The sequence below is a fragment of the Mesoplodon bidens genome (genome assembly GCF_964165515.1).
Source record: "Mesoplodon bidens genome assembly, chromosome: 5".
Taxonomy (NCBI): Eukaryota; Metazoa; Chordata; class Mammalia; order Artiodactyla; family Ziphiidae; genus Mesoplodon; species Mesoplodon bidens.
Window position 1 is genome coordinate 23,236,643 of NC_138161.1, and position 18,187 is coordinate 23,254,829.

Here is an 18,187-nt window from a genome sequence, read left to right on the forward strand (position 1 = left end):
CTGCGCCATGTGGGATCTTCCCGGACCGGGGCACGAACCCGTGTCCCCTTCATCGGCAGGCAGACTCTCAACCACTGCGCCACCAGGGAAGCCCTACATTTATTATTTATTGGCCTCTTCTTTCTGTTACCGGACTAAAAAGCAAAGTGTGCCTATGATTTGCAACTCTAAAATCTTCCTAAATATTTGTTTCCATTCTGATTTTACATTTCCAACCACCCACTGACTACTAAATTATGAATTTCTTGTAGAAAGGGACAAAATATTTGATATACACAATTTATACATGCATGCATACATACATACATACATATATACACACATGTATCATTGAAAATACTGATAGACTATACTCAGTCCTCAGGAAATACATGATACATTAAATATTTCAGTAATTAAAAACAGTGCACAAAGGTACAGAGTATGTCCAAGTGAATAGAGCCTGATGTGGAACCAACATCTCTAATTCTTCTCTCCACTTTCTCAATTGTTTTGTAATCACATTCATCCTTGATTCTACCTCTGATATACATCAAAATTAGTCACAAAGTTATTTTCATCTTTCCTGCATTATAATTCTTATATCCATCTTTTCCTTCCTGTTTCCACTGTTAACTCCCAAGCCCAGGCCCTATCTGCTTCTACCTGCAATGCCATTGGGGCTCTCAGCTTCCTTTCCTATGGACAGCCCACCAAATTTCAACCCATATGGCATGTAAATGCAAAATCAATTTTTCTAAAGTACCATTCTGGTCACGTCACTTCCCTGAGGAAGATATTCAGAAGCTTCCTCCTCTTTACAACAGCAAAATTAGACTTTTCAGTCTGGCTTTCAAGATCCTGAGATATCTAACCTCACTGGGTGTATGCGAGCATATTGTAAAAGATAATCAAATGCAGTCCAGTGTTTCAAATATGGCTTGTGGATGTGAATTCCATATGCAATGTTCCCAAAATTGTTAACATACTTTTCTAAATTACTTCTTAGCACCTTCCATCTTAATAATTAATGAATGCCACCTATCACTGAATGAATAAATAGGACAATGGTGCAAACACGTATTTATTTACTCTTCCTTTTCACCTCGACTGGTACCAATATAGGGTTTGATGAAGAGCCTGGATATATATCATCAGAATCTATGGATCCAAAGTCTGGTCTTGCTACTTTTGTCAACTTCAGCCTTGGACAAGTCTCTTAATCTTTTCAACCATCAGCATTTTTCTCCCTAAAATGGAGATTAGAATAATATCCACTGCTAGGATGCTATTATTAAATAATGAAGAACACATAAAACAGAACTTGAAATATACTAAGCACTTAGTAAATATTAGTCATCATAATTTTTGCTATCCTCTGTAACCATCCTCTTACTATCACTTTATTTTGTATTCATTGACATCTATCAATATTTTAGTCAAATGGTAGGTAAAAGATACAATACTGAGGTTCAGCTTAGAAATGTTTGCTGTGTATAATAACAAAGACATGGTGTCAAGGTCTAAGAGTCAAATAGGAACAGTCTCTGGAGTTGCTGTATGATTCTAAGCAAATTAAACTTATTAGGTATCAGTTTTCTTATAAGCAAAATGTTAATAACAATGACAACATTAAAGTTGCTGTTGTAAGGGTGAGTTGATGGATATACATCACAGGACATTTCCAAATATTATTCTCAGTTACCCTTTCTTTAAAATGACTCTCAGGGTCTAAATAACATTAATAAGCATTTTGATATTTAAACATATGCCTAAATTCATAGTTTGATCAAAGTATAAATGAGAAAACTTATAAAAAGTCTGCCTTGGTAATTACTTTATCTTGTAACAGGTAAAGGAACAATAAGAGGAGTTGCTCCTCTGACTCTAATTCTTATAAAATAAAAGAATACAATTAAATAAAAAAGAACTAATAAGTAAAGTAAAAGTACAAGAAACTTTATAAAAAAGGAAGAGGACAATAAGCAGATAAATGCATAGATGTTTGGAAATAAAGTGAAAATAATACATCAAATATTATGTTCCCCTGTCTAACAAAAATAAAGCATCCTAAAGTGAAGATGCCCCCTATAAGGCAAAATTCTGAAAGCATAGGCCCAAAGATATTCATGTAGAAGAAAAGAAAGAGAGTTGAAGAATATAATGCACCTGCAAAGGATATCTTGGATGAGTAAATATTTTAAATTGAAAAATTTCAAATTGAAGATGAATCATGGGATTACAAAACAGTATTTCCTCAGGATTCAGGATAAAGTGAGAGTCAAAAATGTTGAATACAACAGCAATATACAATGATTTGTGGATGTGTGTGTATTTTAGATCTTTAAACTCTCTTCCTCAACTATGTCCTCAATTATCAGAGAATAAATAGACCTTGATATCAAAAGTGAAAAACCGAAGTCATCAAGTGAGTTCACTCAAATTGTATTCTATCACTTTTGGATTAATGTAAGTTCACCCTCCTCTTTCCCTAGGCTAAATCCTCCATCTCTGAATGGCGTTTCTTTTACTTTTTTCTTCTGCAGAACACTGCATCACCAGGAAGCTCTTCTCTTCATTTTTTCTTCTCTTTTGGAGTTTCAGTCTCTCTTTCTTCTCTGCCTTATTACCATGAACTATAAAAATCTCCCAAACGAAAAACTTTCTTCTGTTCTACTCTATTCTCAGGCAACAAACTCTTTTTTTGTTTCCCTGGCACACTGCTTGAATAGATTGTTCCTAATTTCTGTCCCAACATCTTTACTCTGGAAATTTGGTTTCCTAGAATGCTGGGAAGCTGGCAACTAAGGTAGGGTTCAGAGTCACTGACTCAGCTCTTTCCCCACAGGTGAGGATGTGGTCTCGCTAAACTTAGATCAATAGGAACAGTTTGATATTTGTCAGCCTTTGTAAGTGAAAGTACTGAAGTGAATATTTTTCTAGAACAGTGTTTGAAATCTCACCTTAAATATTTTCTAATGATACTCCACATCCATTTCTATCATCTATGCTACTCCCCTTTATCATAAGAAATGGAAGGCTAAAACCTTTATTTCCCAGGTTCACTTGTTGCTATGGTTGTTAGAACCATGAAGGCACTTAGGATGAGCTGCACGTCTTAGTGGTTTAACATGCTGAAGGAGCGTGTGTGACATCCCTACTCTTCTGAGAAGGCGCCCGTGGACAAGGAGACCTACAGATGTGGATGATGGATGCAGCTGGACTCCCTATTCTACAGTCTAATCACACAGTTCCTGGTGCTGGTGGCTGTGATACCAGCAGCAGGGTAGCTTGGCTGCAGGGCTTTCTGACCTCTTATTAGCAGTTGCAGACTTGACCTTGTACCTCACTTGAGGTATGTTATGACCTTGAAGCCAGAAGATTGGTGGCCATCTCGTGCCTTCCCTTTTCCCTGCTTCTCAAATGACTTTATAACGACCCAATTCTCTATATTAAATTATTTTCTCCTAGGTTTGTTCATCAGTCTCCACCTGATAAAATGTCTCAAATATTAAGAGAATTATCGTATAAAGAATTGAACTTCCTAGAGTTAGCAAGACCCTAACATGCAGAGTGTAGCTATCTACGGAATGCACCTCAGCGATGATGCTGAGATGGGTTCCATCTGCTTCTGCTCTGAGCAGCCTCCTTATTTCCAATAAATTTTATATATTTTTTCCTACTTCAATTGTAAGCCTAATCTAATGTTATAGCCAATCTGTAGCACATCTAAGACCCTACAAATTCCTCACTTCATTACCCAAATGCCAAATCAAATCATTATCCTATTGATCTTTTAACAGCATTTGATCACATATGTTTAAAATTTTCTCCTCGCAGGTAGTTACACTAACTCTCTAAATAATTGTTTTCAATTTTATTTGTTCATATACCTAAAAATCCATCAATTAAACTGAGGTACTCCAGGGATCTGCCCTTGATTACACCATTTACCTCTTGTATTCTCCATTTAATCCGAGGTATTAATTATTAATTATTTCCTCAATTATACCCAAGTCTTGACCCTTTTCAAAATTCATGGAGTCCGGAGGACTTCCGGGTAAGATGGCGGAAGAGTAAGACGCGGAGATCACCTTCCTCCCCACGGATACAACAGAAATACAGCTACACGTGAAACAACTCCTACAGAACACCTACTGAACGCTGGCAGAAGACGCCAGACCTCCCAAAAGGCAAGAAACTCCCCACATACCTGGGTAGGGCAAAGCGGAGAGATCCCCACACAGAGGATCGGTGCCAAGCGGCACTCACCAGCCCGAGAGGCTTGTCTGCTCGCCCGCCGGGGCAGGCGGCGCTGGAAGCTGAGGCTCGGGCTTCGGTCAGAGAGCAGGGAGAGTACTGGGGCTGGCGGCGAGAACTCAGCCTGAAGGGGGCTAATGTGCCACAGCTGGCCGGGAGGAAGTCCGGGAAAACTCTGGAGCTGCCGAAGAGGCAAGAGACTTTTTCTTCCCTCTTGGTTTCCTGGTGCATGAGGACAGGGGATTAAGAGAGCTGCTTAAAGGGCCTCCACAGACTGGCGCGAGTCACGACTGAAAGCGCGGAGCCCAGTGACGGGCGTGGGACGCTGGGGCTGCTGCTGCCGCCGCCAAGAAGCCTGTGTGCGAGCGCAGGTCACTGTCCACACCGCCCTTCCGGGAGCCTGTGCAGCCCGACACTGCCGGGGTCCTGGGATCCAGGGGCGGCTTCCCTGGGAGAACGCACGACGCGCCTCGGGCTTGTGCAACGTCACGCCGACCTCTGCCGCTGCAGGCTCGACCCGCACTCCATGCCCCTCCCTCCCGCCCGGCCTGAGTGAGCCAGAGTCCCCGAAGAGGCTGCTCCTTTAACCCTGTCCTGTCTGAGCGAAGAACAGACGCCCTCCGGCGACCTACACGCAGAGGCGGGGCCAAATCCAAAGCTGAGACCCAGGAGCTGTGAGAACAAAGAAGAGAAAGCGAAACCTCTCCCAGCAGCCTCAGAAGCAGCGGATTAAAGCTCCACAATCAACTTGATGTACCCTGCATCTGTGGAATACATGAATAGACAACTAATCATCCCAAATTGAGGAGCCCGGAGTCAGTGTTGTGCCTCTGAGGTGGGAGAGCCAACTTCAGGACACTGGTCCACAAGAGACCTCCCAGCTCCACATAATATCAAATGGCGAAAATCTTCCAGAGGTCTCCATCTCAACACCAAGACCCAGTTTCACTCAGCGACCAGCAAGCTACAGTGCTGGACACCCTAAGCCAAACAACTAGCAAGACAGGAACACAACGCCACCCATTAGCAGAGAGGTGGCCTAAAATCATAAAAAGTCCACAGACACCCCAAAACACACCACCAGACGTGGACCTGCCCACCAGAAAGACAAGATCCAGCCTCATCCACCAGAACACAGGCACTAGTCCCCTGCACCAGGAAGCCTACACAACCCACTAAACCAACCTTAGCCACTGGGGACAGACACCAAAAACAACGGGAACTACGAACCTGCAGCCTGCAAAAAGGAGACCCCAAACACAGTAACATAAGCAAAATGAGAAGACAGAAAACCACACAGCAGGAGAAGGAGCAAGATAAAAACCCACCAGACCTAACAAATGAAGAGGTAATAGGCAGTCTACCTGAAAAATAATTCAGAATAATGATGGTAAAGATGATCCAAGATTCTATTTCCCAGATCCAAAATCTTGGAAATAGAATAGACAAAATGCAAGAAACAGTTAAGAGGGACCTAGAAGAACTAAAGATGAATCAAGCATCGATTAAAAACACAATAAATGAAATAAAAAATACTCTAGATGGGATCAATAGCAGAATAACTGAGGGAGAAGAACGGATTAGTGAGGTGGAAGATAAAATAGTGGAAATAACTGCTGCAGAGCAAAATAAAGAAAAAAAGAATGAAAAGAACAGAGGACAGTCTCAGAGACCTCTGGGACAACATCAAACACACCAACATTCGAATTATAGGGGTTCCAGAAGAAGAAGAGAAAAAGAAAGGGACTGAGAAAGTATTTGAAGAGATTATAGTTGAAAACTATCCTAATATGGGAAAGGAAATAGTTAATCAAGTCCAGGAGGCACAGAGAGTCCCATACAGAATAAATCCAAGGAGAAATACGCCAAGACACATATTAATCAAACTGTCAAAAATTAAACACAAAGAAATCATATTAAAAGCAGCAAGGGAAAAACAACAAATAACACACAAGGGAATCCCCATCAGGATAACAGCTGACCTCTCAGCAGAAACTCTACAAGCCAGAAGGGGGTGGCAGGACATAATTAAAGTGATGAAGGAGAAAAACCTGCAACCAAGATTACTCTACCCAGCAAGGATCTCATTCAGATTTGATGGAGAAATTAAAACCTTTACAGACAAGCAAAAGCTGAGAGAGTTCAGCACCACCAAACCATCTTTACAACAAATGCTAAAGGAACTTCTCTAGGCAAGAAACACAACAGAACGAAAAGACCTACAATAACGAACCCAAAACATTTAAGAAAATGGGAATAGAAACATACATATCGATAATTACCTTAAATGTAAATGGACTAAATGCTCCCACCAAAAGACACAGAGTGGCTGAATGGATACAAAAACAGGACCCATATATATGCTGTCTACAAGAGATCCACTTCAGACCTAGAGACACATACAGACTGAAAGTAAGGGTATGGAAAAAGATATTCCATGCAAATGGAAACCAAAAGAAAGCTGGAGTAGCAATTCTCATATCACACCAAATAGACTTTAAAATAAGACTACTAGAAGTGACAAAGAAGGACACTACATAATGATCAAGGGATCGATCCAAGAAGAAGATATAACAATTGTAAATATGTATGCACCAAACATAGGAGCACCTCAATACATAAGGCAAATACTAACAGCCATAAAAAGAGAAATCGACAGTAACACAATCATAGTAGGGGACTTTAACACCCCACTTTCACCAATGGACAGATCATCCAAAATGAAAATAAATAAGGAAACACAAGCTTTCAATGATACATTAAACAAGATGGACTTAATTGATATTTATAGGACATTCCATCCAAAAACAACAGAATACACATTTTTCTCAAGTGCTCATGGAACATTCTCCAGGATAGATCATATCTTGGGTCACAAATCAAGCCTTGGTAAATTTAAGAAAATTGAAATTCTATCAAGTATCTTTTCTGACCACAATGCTATGAGACTAGATATCAATTACAGGAAAAGAGCTGTAAAAAATACAAACACATGGAGGCTAAACAATACACTACTTAATAACGAAATGATCACTGAAGAAATCAAAGAGGAAATTAAAAAATACCTAGAAACAAATGACAATGGAGACACGACGACCCAAAACCTATGGGATGCAACAAAAGCAGTTCTAAGAGGTAAGTTTATAGCAATACAATCCCACCTTAAGAAACAGGAAACATCTCAAATAAACAACCTAACCTTGCACCTAAAGCAATTAGAGAAAGAAGAACAAAAACCTCCCAAAGTTAGCAGAAGGAAAGAAATCATAAAAATCAGATCAGAAATAAATGAAAAAGAAATGAAGGAAACAAGAGCAAAGATCTATAATACTAAAAGCTGGTTCTTTGAGAAGATAAACAAAATTGATAAACCATTAGCCAGACTCATCAAGAAAAAAAGGGCGAAGACTCAAAGCAATACAATTAGAAATGAAAAAGGAGAAGTAACAACTGACACTGCAGAAGTACAAAAGATCATGAGAGATTACTACATGCAACCCTATGCCAATAAAATGGACAACCTGGAAGAAATGGACTAATTCTTAGAAATGCACAACCTGCCAAGACTGAATCAGGACGAAATAGGAAATATGAACAGACCAATCACAAGCACTGAAATTGAAACTGTGATAAAAAATCTTCCAACAAACAAAAGCCCAGGACCAGATGGCTTCACAGGCGAATTCTATCAAGCATTTAGAGAAGAGATAACACCTATCCTTCTGAAAGTCTTTCAAAATATAGCAGAGGGAGGAACACTCCCAAACTCATTCTATGAGGCCACCATCACCTTGATACCCAAACCAGACAAGGATGTCACAAAGAAAGAAAACTACAGGCCAATATCACTGATGAACATAGATGCAAAAATCCTCAACAAAATACTAGCAAACAGAATCCAACAGCACATTAAAAGGATCATACACCATGATCAAGTGGGGTTTATTCCAGGAATGCAAGGATTCTTCAATATATGCAAATCAATCAGTGTGATACACCATATTAACAAACTGAAGGAGAAAAATCATATGATCATCTCAATAGATGCAGAGAAAGCTTTCGACAAAATTCAACACCCATTTATGATAAAAACCCTGCAGAAAGTAGGCATAGGGGGAACTTTCCTCAACATAATAAAGGCCATATATGACAAACCCACAGCCAGCATCATCCTCAGTGGTGAAAAACTGAAACCATTTCCACTAAGATCAGGAACAAGACAAGGTTGCCCACTCTCACCACTCTTATTCAACCTAGTTTTGGAAGTTTTAGCCACAGCAATCAGAGAAGAAAAGGAAATAAAAGGAATCCAAATCGGAAAAGAAGAAGTAAAGCTGTCACTGTTTGCAGATGACATGATACTATACATAGAGAATCCTAAAGATGCTACCAGAAAACTACTAGAGCTAATCAATGAATTTGGTAAAGTAGCAGGATACAAAATTAATGCACAGAAATCTCTGGCATTCCTATATACTAATGATGAAAAATCTGAAAATGAAATCAAGGAAACACTCCCATTTACCATTGCAACAAAAAGAATAAAATATCTAGGAATAAACCTACCTAAGGAGACAAAAGACCTGTATGCAGAAAACTATAAGACACTGATGAAAGAAATTAAAGATGATACAAATAGATGGAGAGATGTACCATGTTCTTGGATTGGAAGAATCAACGTTGTGAGAATGACTCTACTACCCAAAGCAATCTACAGATTCAATGCAATCCCTATCAAACTACCACTGGCATTTTTCACAGAACTAGAACAAAAAATTTCAAAATTTGTTTGGAAAAACAAAAGACCCTGAATAGCCAAAGCAATCTTGAGAACGAAAAATGGAGCTGGAGGAATCAGGCTCCCTGACTTCAGACTATACTACAAAGCTACAGTAATCAAGACAGTATGGTACTGGCACAAAAACAGAAAGATAGATCAATGGAACAGGATAGAAAGCCCAGAGTTAAACCCACGGACATATGGTCACCTTATCTTTGATAAAGGAGGCAGGAATGTACAGTGGAGAAAGGACAGTCTCTTCAATAAGTGGTGCTGGGAAAACTGGATAGGGACATGTAAAAGTATGAGATTAGATCTCTCCCTAACACCATACACAAAAATAAGCTCAAAATGGATTAAAGACCTAAATGTAAGGCCAGACACTATCAAACTCTTAGAGGAAAACATAGGCAGAACACTCTATGACATAAATCACAGCAAGATCCTTTTGGACCCACCTCCTAGAGAAATGGAAATAAAGACAAAAATAAACACATGGGACCTAATGAAACTTCAAAGCTTTTGCACAGCAAAGGAAACCATAAAGAAGACCAAAAGACAACCCTCAGAATGGGAGAAAATATTTGCAAATGAAGCAACTGACAAAGGATTAATCTCCAAAATTTATAAGCAGCTCATGCAGCTCAATAACAAAAAACCAAACAACCCAATCCAAAAATGGGCAGAAGACCTAAACAGACATTTCTCCACAGAAGATATACAGACTGCCAACAAACACATGAGAGGATGGTCAACATCTTTACTCATTAGAGAAATGCAAATTAAAACTACAATGAGATATCATCTCACACCAGTCAGAATGGCCATCATCAAAAAATCTAGAAACAATAAATGCTGGAGAGGGTGTGGAAAAAAGGGAACACTCTTGCACTGCTGGTGGGAATGTGAATTGGTACAGCCACTATGGAGAACGGTATGGAGGTTCCTTAAAAAACTACAAATAGAACTACCATATGACCCAGCAATCCCACTACTAGGGATATACCCTGAGAAAACCATAATTCAAAAAGAGACATGTACCAAAATGTTCATAGCAGCCCTATTTACAATAGCCCGGAGATGGAAACAGCCTAAGTGTCCATCATCGGATGAATGGGTAAAGAAGATGTGGCACATATATACAATGGAATATTACTCAGCCATAAAAAGAAATGAAATTGAGCTATTTGTAATGAGGTGGATAGACCTAGAGTCTGTCATACAGAGTGAAGTAAGTCAGAAAGAGAAAGACAAATACTGTATGCTGACAGATATATATGGAATTTAAGAAAAAAAATGTCATGAAGAACATAGGGGTAAGACAGGAATAAAGACTCAGACCTACTAGAGAATGGACTTGAGGATATGTGGAGGGGGAAGAGTAAGCTGTGACAAAGTGAAAGAGCGGCATGGACATATATACACTACCAAACGTAACGTAGATAGCTAGTGGGAAGCAGCCGCATAGCACAGGGAGATCAGCTCGGTGCTTTGTGACCGCCTGGAGGGGTGGGATAGGGAGGGTGGGAAGGAGATGCAAAAGGGAGGGGATATGGGAACATATGTATATGTATAACTGATTAAATTTGTTATAAAGGAAAAAATAAAAAAAATTAAAAAAAGACAGTTGTTTCTTGATAAGTGGTTCATGTTGCTTCCTGACTAAAAACTCCAAACTTCCCTTGCTGTATATATGATGTAACAGAATGTAAACGTGATTAATGTTTTTAAGGAGATCCATAATTTGTTTTCTTACTGACTTTCTATTCATATCATGACCACTGACCCAACCACAAGATATACCATCCAGTCCTCCATTAAATGCTCATTCCTTTTCCCATCTTGATTCTTTCCATCTTTCTACTACTTCTTCACTGGATCTGTTTCTACTCCTTCAGATTCAGTTCAAAAGTTGACACCTGTTTGAAGCTTTCCCCAAGAATTACAATCATAATTTCATTTTGTGTTCCCAAGCATTTGATTCACACTTCTATTGCAACACATATCTTTTATACTATAGCTTACTTGTGAAAATCAGTTGTTAAGTATTATTCATCTTTGTATTCCCAAGATGTAAACCAGTGCTTAGCACCTACCAGAATCACACTTTATGTATGCTGTGTGAGTAGATTAACAAGTGATTCAGAATTGATACAAGCATGGATCCCTAAAAATAATATCTAGTTATAATAGTTTAATTTTTTCAGAGGAGTATGGGAATGAGGAAATTACAAGGATGTCATAAATAGATTTTGAAGACAAATAAAAGCTTGCTTTACAATATAGGAAAAAAAAGAGAAAGATGTAGATTTTTCCAGGCTAGACCATAAAACTGATCATGTAGGAGAAATCTAATTTTATATTCAGTTGAAAAAAAAGTGTGTTTTCAAGTCAACTACTTTTACCCTGCTTTCAAGTTTTACAGAACAAGGGTCTGGATAAAATGCTGTCCAGGTACAAGGGCATGTAGATTGACTATAATTCCATATCTACAGAATTCTGTACAATTGATCCAGTTTAACCTGTAAGATGGTCTCTATTCACAAAAATGACTTGTATAGGCTTACCAACGACCTAGGTGAATATACAGATGACTGCTTCATGAGATTTGTGAATTAAATCAATCTGAGAAAGAGAGCAAAAATATTGGATTTGACAGGGTCTCAGTAGGTGAAAATGATGAGCTCAAATGGGCACAATGAAATTTAATAGGGGTAAGTACAGAGTCCTGAACTGAGGTTAAAAAAAGAAATCAATTGTGAAACATAGCACAGGGGACCTCATTTAACAGCAGTTTGTGTGAAAAAGATGGAGGAAAAAACACTGGAAGGAAAAATGTGGCAAAATCAAATGAAATTTTGTATTACTTAATAAAATACAGTGTTCAGAATAAACAACGTCATTATCCCATTATCAGATTTTACTGTGCATTCATCTGTGATGTCCAGATCTGGGTATTATATCTAAAGAGACCTCAACAATATGGATTATTGTTTATAGTTTATTTCTTATACCCATAAGAAAATTGACAAATATAAACTGTAATTTGGCTATAATAGTAAGTCACTAACACTTGTCAAGCACACACCGTGTGCTAGTGCTTTGGCTGCATTTCCTCACTTAGTCCTCACAATGGTCTTCTCAGGTAGATTTTGGAGAGGTTGCTGTGGCATGCTGAAACCCCCTTCAGATCCAAGGCTCCCTTTCCCCAGTGCTGGAAGTGTTAACTGCTGACAGCTTACAGCAGAGTCCCTCCCCTGAAACTGCCCAGGAGAAGGTAACTTGATCAGAAAAGGGTGTCATTTAATGAAGCAAAGGTGATATCTCCATATTAAAGTTTAATATGAAAAGTTTACAGTTAAAAATTAAGTATAGCAATGATGAAATGAATTAAGAAAGTTAAGAAAATTATGCATAAAATCATTTGATGACGTTGAAAAGATAAAGTCTTTCAGGAAAAGCTCTTTAAAATACACATGTACATATACAGAATGGCTTGTCAGATTGTGATCTGTTGGAAGTAGAAAACTATAAAGAAGAAATGATCATTGTTAACTATATGGTTGCAATTTCATTTATCCTTATGTGTTCTACATTTTTAATTTGCTCCAAGATAGGCATTAAAAAAAAAAAAAAAAGTATGCTTCCTAGCTAGAAAGTCACCAGGAGGTACAATTTTTTAAATTTCATGATGAAATCCTTAAAAAAAATCTCTTTCTGTCTCAGTTTCTATCTAATTTTATTTTTATTTAGCATGTTGATAAAACATTAATCTAACAAAATTAGTTATCAATCATGTAAAAAATGTTGTGTTTCCCATAAAATTATAGAAAAAAATGTATTTATTTCAGTTTTCTGAAGATGAGAACTATACCAAAGAGGACTGGACCAATCTTTGCCCATGAATATGAAGCCAGAATTTAATTGAAGGGTTTTTGTGATTTAATCAAAGCACAGTGAAATATCTCTTATTAAAAAAATATTCTAGAAATGAACAATCATAGGTTCCTTGGTATTACTTTTGTGAAAATGTAAAAACAAAGATGGGGTGAAAGAATAGGACTTGACCCACAAAGGTAATACGTAGGAAATGGTACCATAAAAAGGAATGCTGCCCGCTGGAGCACTTTGATCTAGCCAATATTTTAGTCTACTCATTATTTAAGTTATTATAATGATAGATAAAACAACAAATGTGTTTTCACATATTTTTTTCCTAATTTGTGAATTCAACTTTCTTCTATAAAATAGGTATAAATATCACATGTAATTTATTGAACTACTATGACAATTATGAAGATGAGTACTCATGATTCAATTTAGCTAATCATTTCTATCTCTTCTTACTATAACTTTATATAGCTGTCTTTCCCAACAGAGATAATGGCAAAATAAATGGGAGGCATGGAGGTGAAATATCCAGCTCATGAGTATGAGTGGCATCCATATCCTATTTCTATACCCTGTTATATTTTCCCTGTTACTGAAGACTGTATCTCCATTGTTAAGAACAATGTTATCATCATACTTATTAAGAGATTTAAAAGAAACATCTAAAAAATTGCTATATTTTAGAGTGAAATTTATACCTGCATATTTTAAAACATTAGTAGTGTGTGAATAAATGGTTATTTAATATAAAAAATGTTCTTCTTAATATTTTGAAGTAACTTACGGGTTCATATATCAAAGTATGTATGCACACATGCAAAAAATATGGTTATTTATTAAGATACTCAGCTGTGTTCACAAGTTATGTTGCTTTTCTAAAGCGGCTCTACCTTATGTACATTTTTTTATTGGCCTTAGTTTCTTCCCTTTTTATTCTTTTTCCTTTTAAAATAAGTGTATATTTATAGAAAATTTGCAAGAATAGTGTATGGAGCTTTTCTTTTTAATCTGAACTATTTAAAGTAAGTTGACATGATGCTAGCTTTAGCATTTACTTTCTGCAACACAACATCCTCCTACATAAGGTGTATGAAATAATTAAATTGCCATCTAATCCAAAGACCACAACCAAATTTTACCCTTATTCCAATAATGTCCTTTATAACAAAAGGATGTATGCATGGAATTTATTTGTTATGTGTCTTTTCCTTAATCATTCCTTGCTTTTCATGGCTTTGACACTTTGAAGGCTAGTTATTTTGTAGATGGTATCTCAATTTGGATTTATCTTATATTTCCTCACACTAGATTCTGATTATGCATTTTTGGCAAGAATATGGCAGCTGTTATTCTGTGTTCTTCCCATTGCCTCTTTTTGATAGTATGAAAGTTTAATTTTCTCATTGCTAATGATATTAACTTTGATTACTTAATCGAAACGGGATCTGCTAGTTTTATCAACTGTAAAGTTACTATTTTTCCCTTTGTAATTAACTACCAATTTGGGAGTAGGTACTTTAAGACTATATTGATTTTTTCTCATCTAACTCTCAAAACCTCTTTACCAACCATTGATGTTCCTTAGCTGAATTAATGTATATTCTGATGTTTGTTAAAGTTCAATAATGGATGTTTTTAACATACAGTCATCCTTTAAAAAAATTTTTTCTTTCTTTATGGCTCAACACATTATTCCAGGCTTATCTTGTACTTCTCTGTCCCACTCCCAGAATCAGCCAATTTTACAAACAGCCCTGGTTACTCCTAGTGAAGAAGGATACTTAGAAAACAAGATCTGTCTGCCAAGTGTGCTCTTTTGTTATTGGGATGCTGTAGCTCCCAAATCATCTGTGTGTAGAATTTGCTCAGAAATTGTTTTCTAAATCACATTCCTGGCAAAGGAAGCTTCTTGTAGAAGTGGCTGAACACACACACACACACACACACACACACACAAAACCTTCACTTCTTTTCTCTATCCATCTATGTACATAAGACCAGAGTACCCCCAATAACCAATCATCAGCCCAGGATCATTCTAATTTTTGCCTTTTCCCTATCTTTTCTCCAAAGATGAAATAGCTATATTAGCTATATTAGCCATGCTAACCCTACCAACTTTGCAGAAATGAATCATCCATCACTGCCCCCACTCCTTTATTTAAAGACCTCCTTACTCTGATCAGGTTCTAATACTCCTCTCTGGGTTGCTGTTTCTGTTTTAAAACAGGCACATCCTTTTCACACAGCCTGGGCTCCAACTGAACCACTGAAGACCCCTTAACTCCATTGCACTCCCTTCAGGGTCTAGCACCTTATGCCAGGCTGCTGTGCCCTACCCCATCCACATACAAATGCCTACGTTGCTCAGAGGTAGGACTTAATTATTCAGGAGGGAAAAGAAGAAGGAAAGAAGGAAGAAAGTCAGCAAGAAAAAATATTTTTGATGCAAAATAATTTAAAATGTAGCTTTTCCTTTTTTCACTGAATATGTGGTACAAAATTTCATGCTAAATTTTGCCTGTTTTAATTTATTGCTCTTTGGGATCAAACTAATATGTTACAGTGTAAAATAACATAAGTCAAATGAGCTTAATCTTTTACTAGGTCAAATAGACTAATGACATATTGAATGGTGGTATTAACATATATTTTGAAATATTTAAATTTCTATATAATGTTTCTCATAATATTTCATTTAAAATCACATTATACTTTTAGTCTTTGAATTCTGTAGGAAAGATTTAATTTTATAAGCATTAAATAAAGGAGTCTCCTCAAAGGAATCATATTCATAAATATTGATATTTAAAGGTATGTTTTGCACTTAAGATACAGTGCCTAATTCATTTTTATATCTTCATAACAATTTCAGTTGAATATATATTTTCTGAAAGTTTTAGCCTGTATTAGTCACAAAATCTTAGAATATTAGGATAATTGCAGTATTTGAGAAATATTTCCAATAACATTATAACTCTTACCTTGAATGAACATTTTCTGTTTTTTATTATAGTGGGAAAGAGGGAAACTCACTAATTTCATATCTTCATTAGAAGGATATGTATAAAATATATTTTTAATGAAAATACTACTGTAAGTAATGTAGGATATGAAGGTACACAGACATTAGTATTTCCTTGAATTTAATAAGATTGTTTAAATATCAACAGTATAATGTTATATTTTACATATTTTCTTAGAATTATGAACTCTCAAAAACTGAAAAAAAAATATTTGGTCATTTATCAAGTTTTATCTTATAGAAAACTGGGTCATATATACTGCCTCGTAAAAAAAGGCAATATATAACAGTACATCAGTATTAATATAATTATATATAAATATATATATAGTAATATAATAATCATATGTCTAGTTATTATTTATAAAAAGTTCATACTAATTACAAGAACATTGCCTAATTTACTAAGGCTTGGAATTAATATGAGTAGTGAATTATTCTCACCATTACAGTTGGTACTAAAATTTATTGTCAATGAATTTGATGTGATTTAACATGTTTCATTTTCCTAGAATTTAATTTGCTTGTATTATGGTTTATTCAGATGCCTAAATGTGTAGCATCTACTTCCAATGACTTTCACTGAGATTAGTTTTCTAATGACTTCCTGGCAGACAGTGCACAGTGGTTTATTTCCTTCCATATTTCATCCCTCCAGCCTCCTTTCCCTTCTATCTTTACAGCTCATCTTAACTTTTTCCTTCTTGTTTGCTTCCCTAAAACCCTTTCACACAATCCTTTTCTCCCTTTTCCCCCAGTGTAGTAAAATAAAACTTGGAGTATAGCAAGTTTTCCAGTTACATAATAATTTATTATTAGCTTTGTAAACTTTTAAATTTCCCTTTTGACCTTTACAACTAATGATTTATTTTGAGATTTATTTAAATCAAAAGAAATAAATATCATTCATAACAATATAAAAGAATAGTTATATATTTGGACTCTGAAAAAGTTTTAAAATATTTTCATGGAAGGTATTAATTCTATCAAAGCATAAGATTACAGTAATTTTCTGATATTTCTTGACCTGGACTTAGAAGACAATAGATCACATTTTTGCATCATCTGAACTTTGCAAAGCATAAAAATGGATATTTCCAGATTCCTAATCTGTCTTGTAAAACATAATGGCAAATTCTGTAACTATATGTGCTTGTATATATTCACCTACATATAAATAAAAGCATATCAGGGTTTCTAGTTAAAGTAAATTTTAATCTACATGTTATTATTTTTATATATTTAAGCTTTAAGGGAAGAACTGGAATGTTTTTATATTTACAAAATAAAACATTTCAGCAAGTTACATAACTGAATTTTCTATTTAGCTTAAAAACAAGGTTACTATTTGTTCTTTCAAATTTAGAATTTTAAAATAGATTAATTTCATTTTCTCTAAAGATATATTTTATTTTTTGACAAGATTCTTATTTTACATGAAATGTAATTTGATGTCTTAAGACATACGTTTCCTACTTCTTTCATGGATGTGTCATATATAAAGTTGGGGGAATTAGAATCAGGGTTAAAATTAACCTTGAAGTCCTCACTATATATCAGATACAACTGTTCTAAATTGTTAAGCACGAGTTCTTTGTTTCTAATAATAACCTGTATCAGGATTATCAAAATGTAAACGCTATTCCCTTCCAGAAATATTTTATGAATTCTCAGAAATTACTGTGCTATACTTACCAGCCAAAGCAAGAATATATTCTTGAAACCTTGTTCCTATACGGTTAGTGGCTGTGCAATTATATCGTCCAAAGTCATTGTCAGATGTAGGTGCAATCTAAAATAATTACAATAATAAAAATTCACAATTTTAAAACAATATCACAACAATTTTAAAATAGCCTCTAGTATGCCTTACCATCTTTACGCATATTCAATTATCCACAACTCCCTGCCATAACTCTTTCTTCTGTCCTTTTAAGATGTAATCCATGGATCTGTACTACCCATAGGCCCAGGTAAATTAAGGTTATTCTACCCATTTATTAAGTAAATGCCAGTATTTTGTTACATATATTGAATAGAAAAATCATTAGATATTTACATATGAAAGTTCAGAAAGTAGTACACAGTTTGAAAAATATGTATTCTGTAATTGCTGCAGACCTGACTTTGAAAATAGGAAAGCGTTGTTAACTCTTTGTTTTCTAGGTTGTAGCCTAAGATCAGGCAGATTTAAAGTTAAGAAAGGCTTGAAATATGTCAGCTTTCTCTTCCTCTTATGACTTTATTGAATA

At 36.0% G+C, this 18,187-nt stretch overlaps 1 protein-coding gene across 4 annotated transcripts in view; it reads right to left on the bottom strand.

Annotated features, from left to right (window-relative positions):
• The window catches only part of NCAM2 (neural cell adhesion molecule 2), a gene marked incomplete at both ends in the record, with an annotated part of 482,494 nt that overhangs the window by 80,289 nt on the left and 384,018 nt on the right, over positions 1–18,187 (bottom strand). For all 4 annotated transcript variants that reach the window (XM_081234865.1, XM_081234863.1, XM_081234862.1 and 1 more), the window contains one exon: positions 17,631–17,727. In XM_081234865.1, coding sequence (XP_081090991.1) covers positions 17,631–17,727 — 97 coding nt within the window. The remainder of the gene's footprint in view (positions 1–17,630; positions 17,728–18,187) is intronic.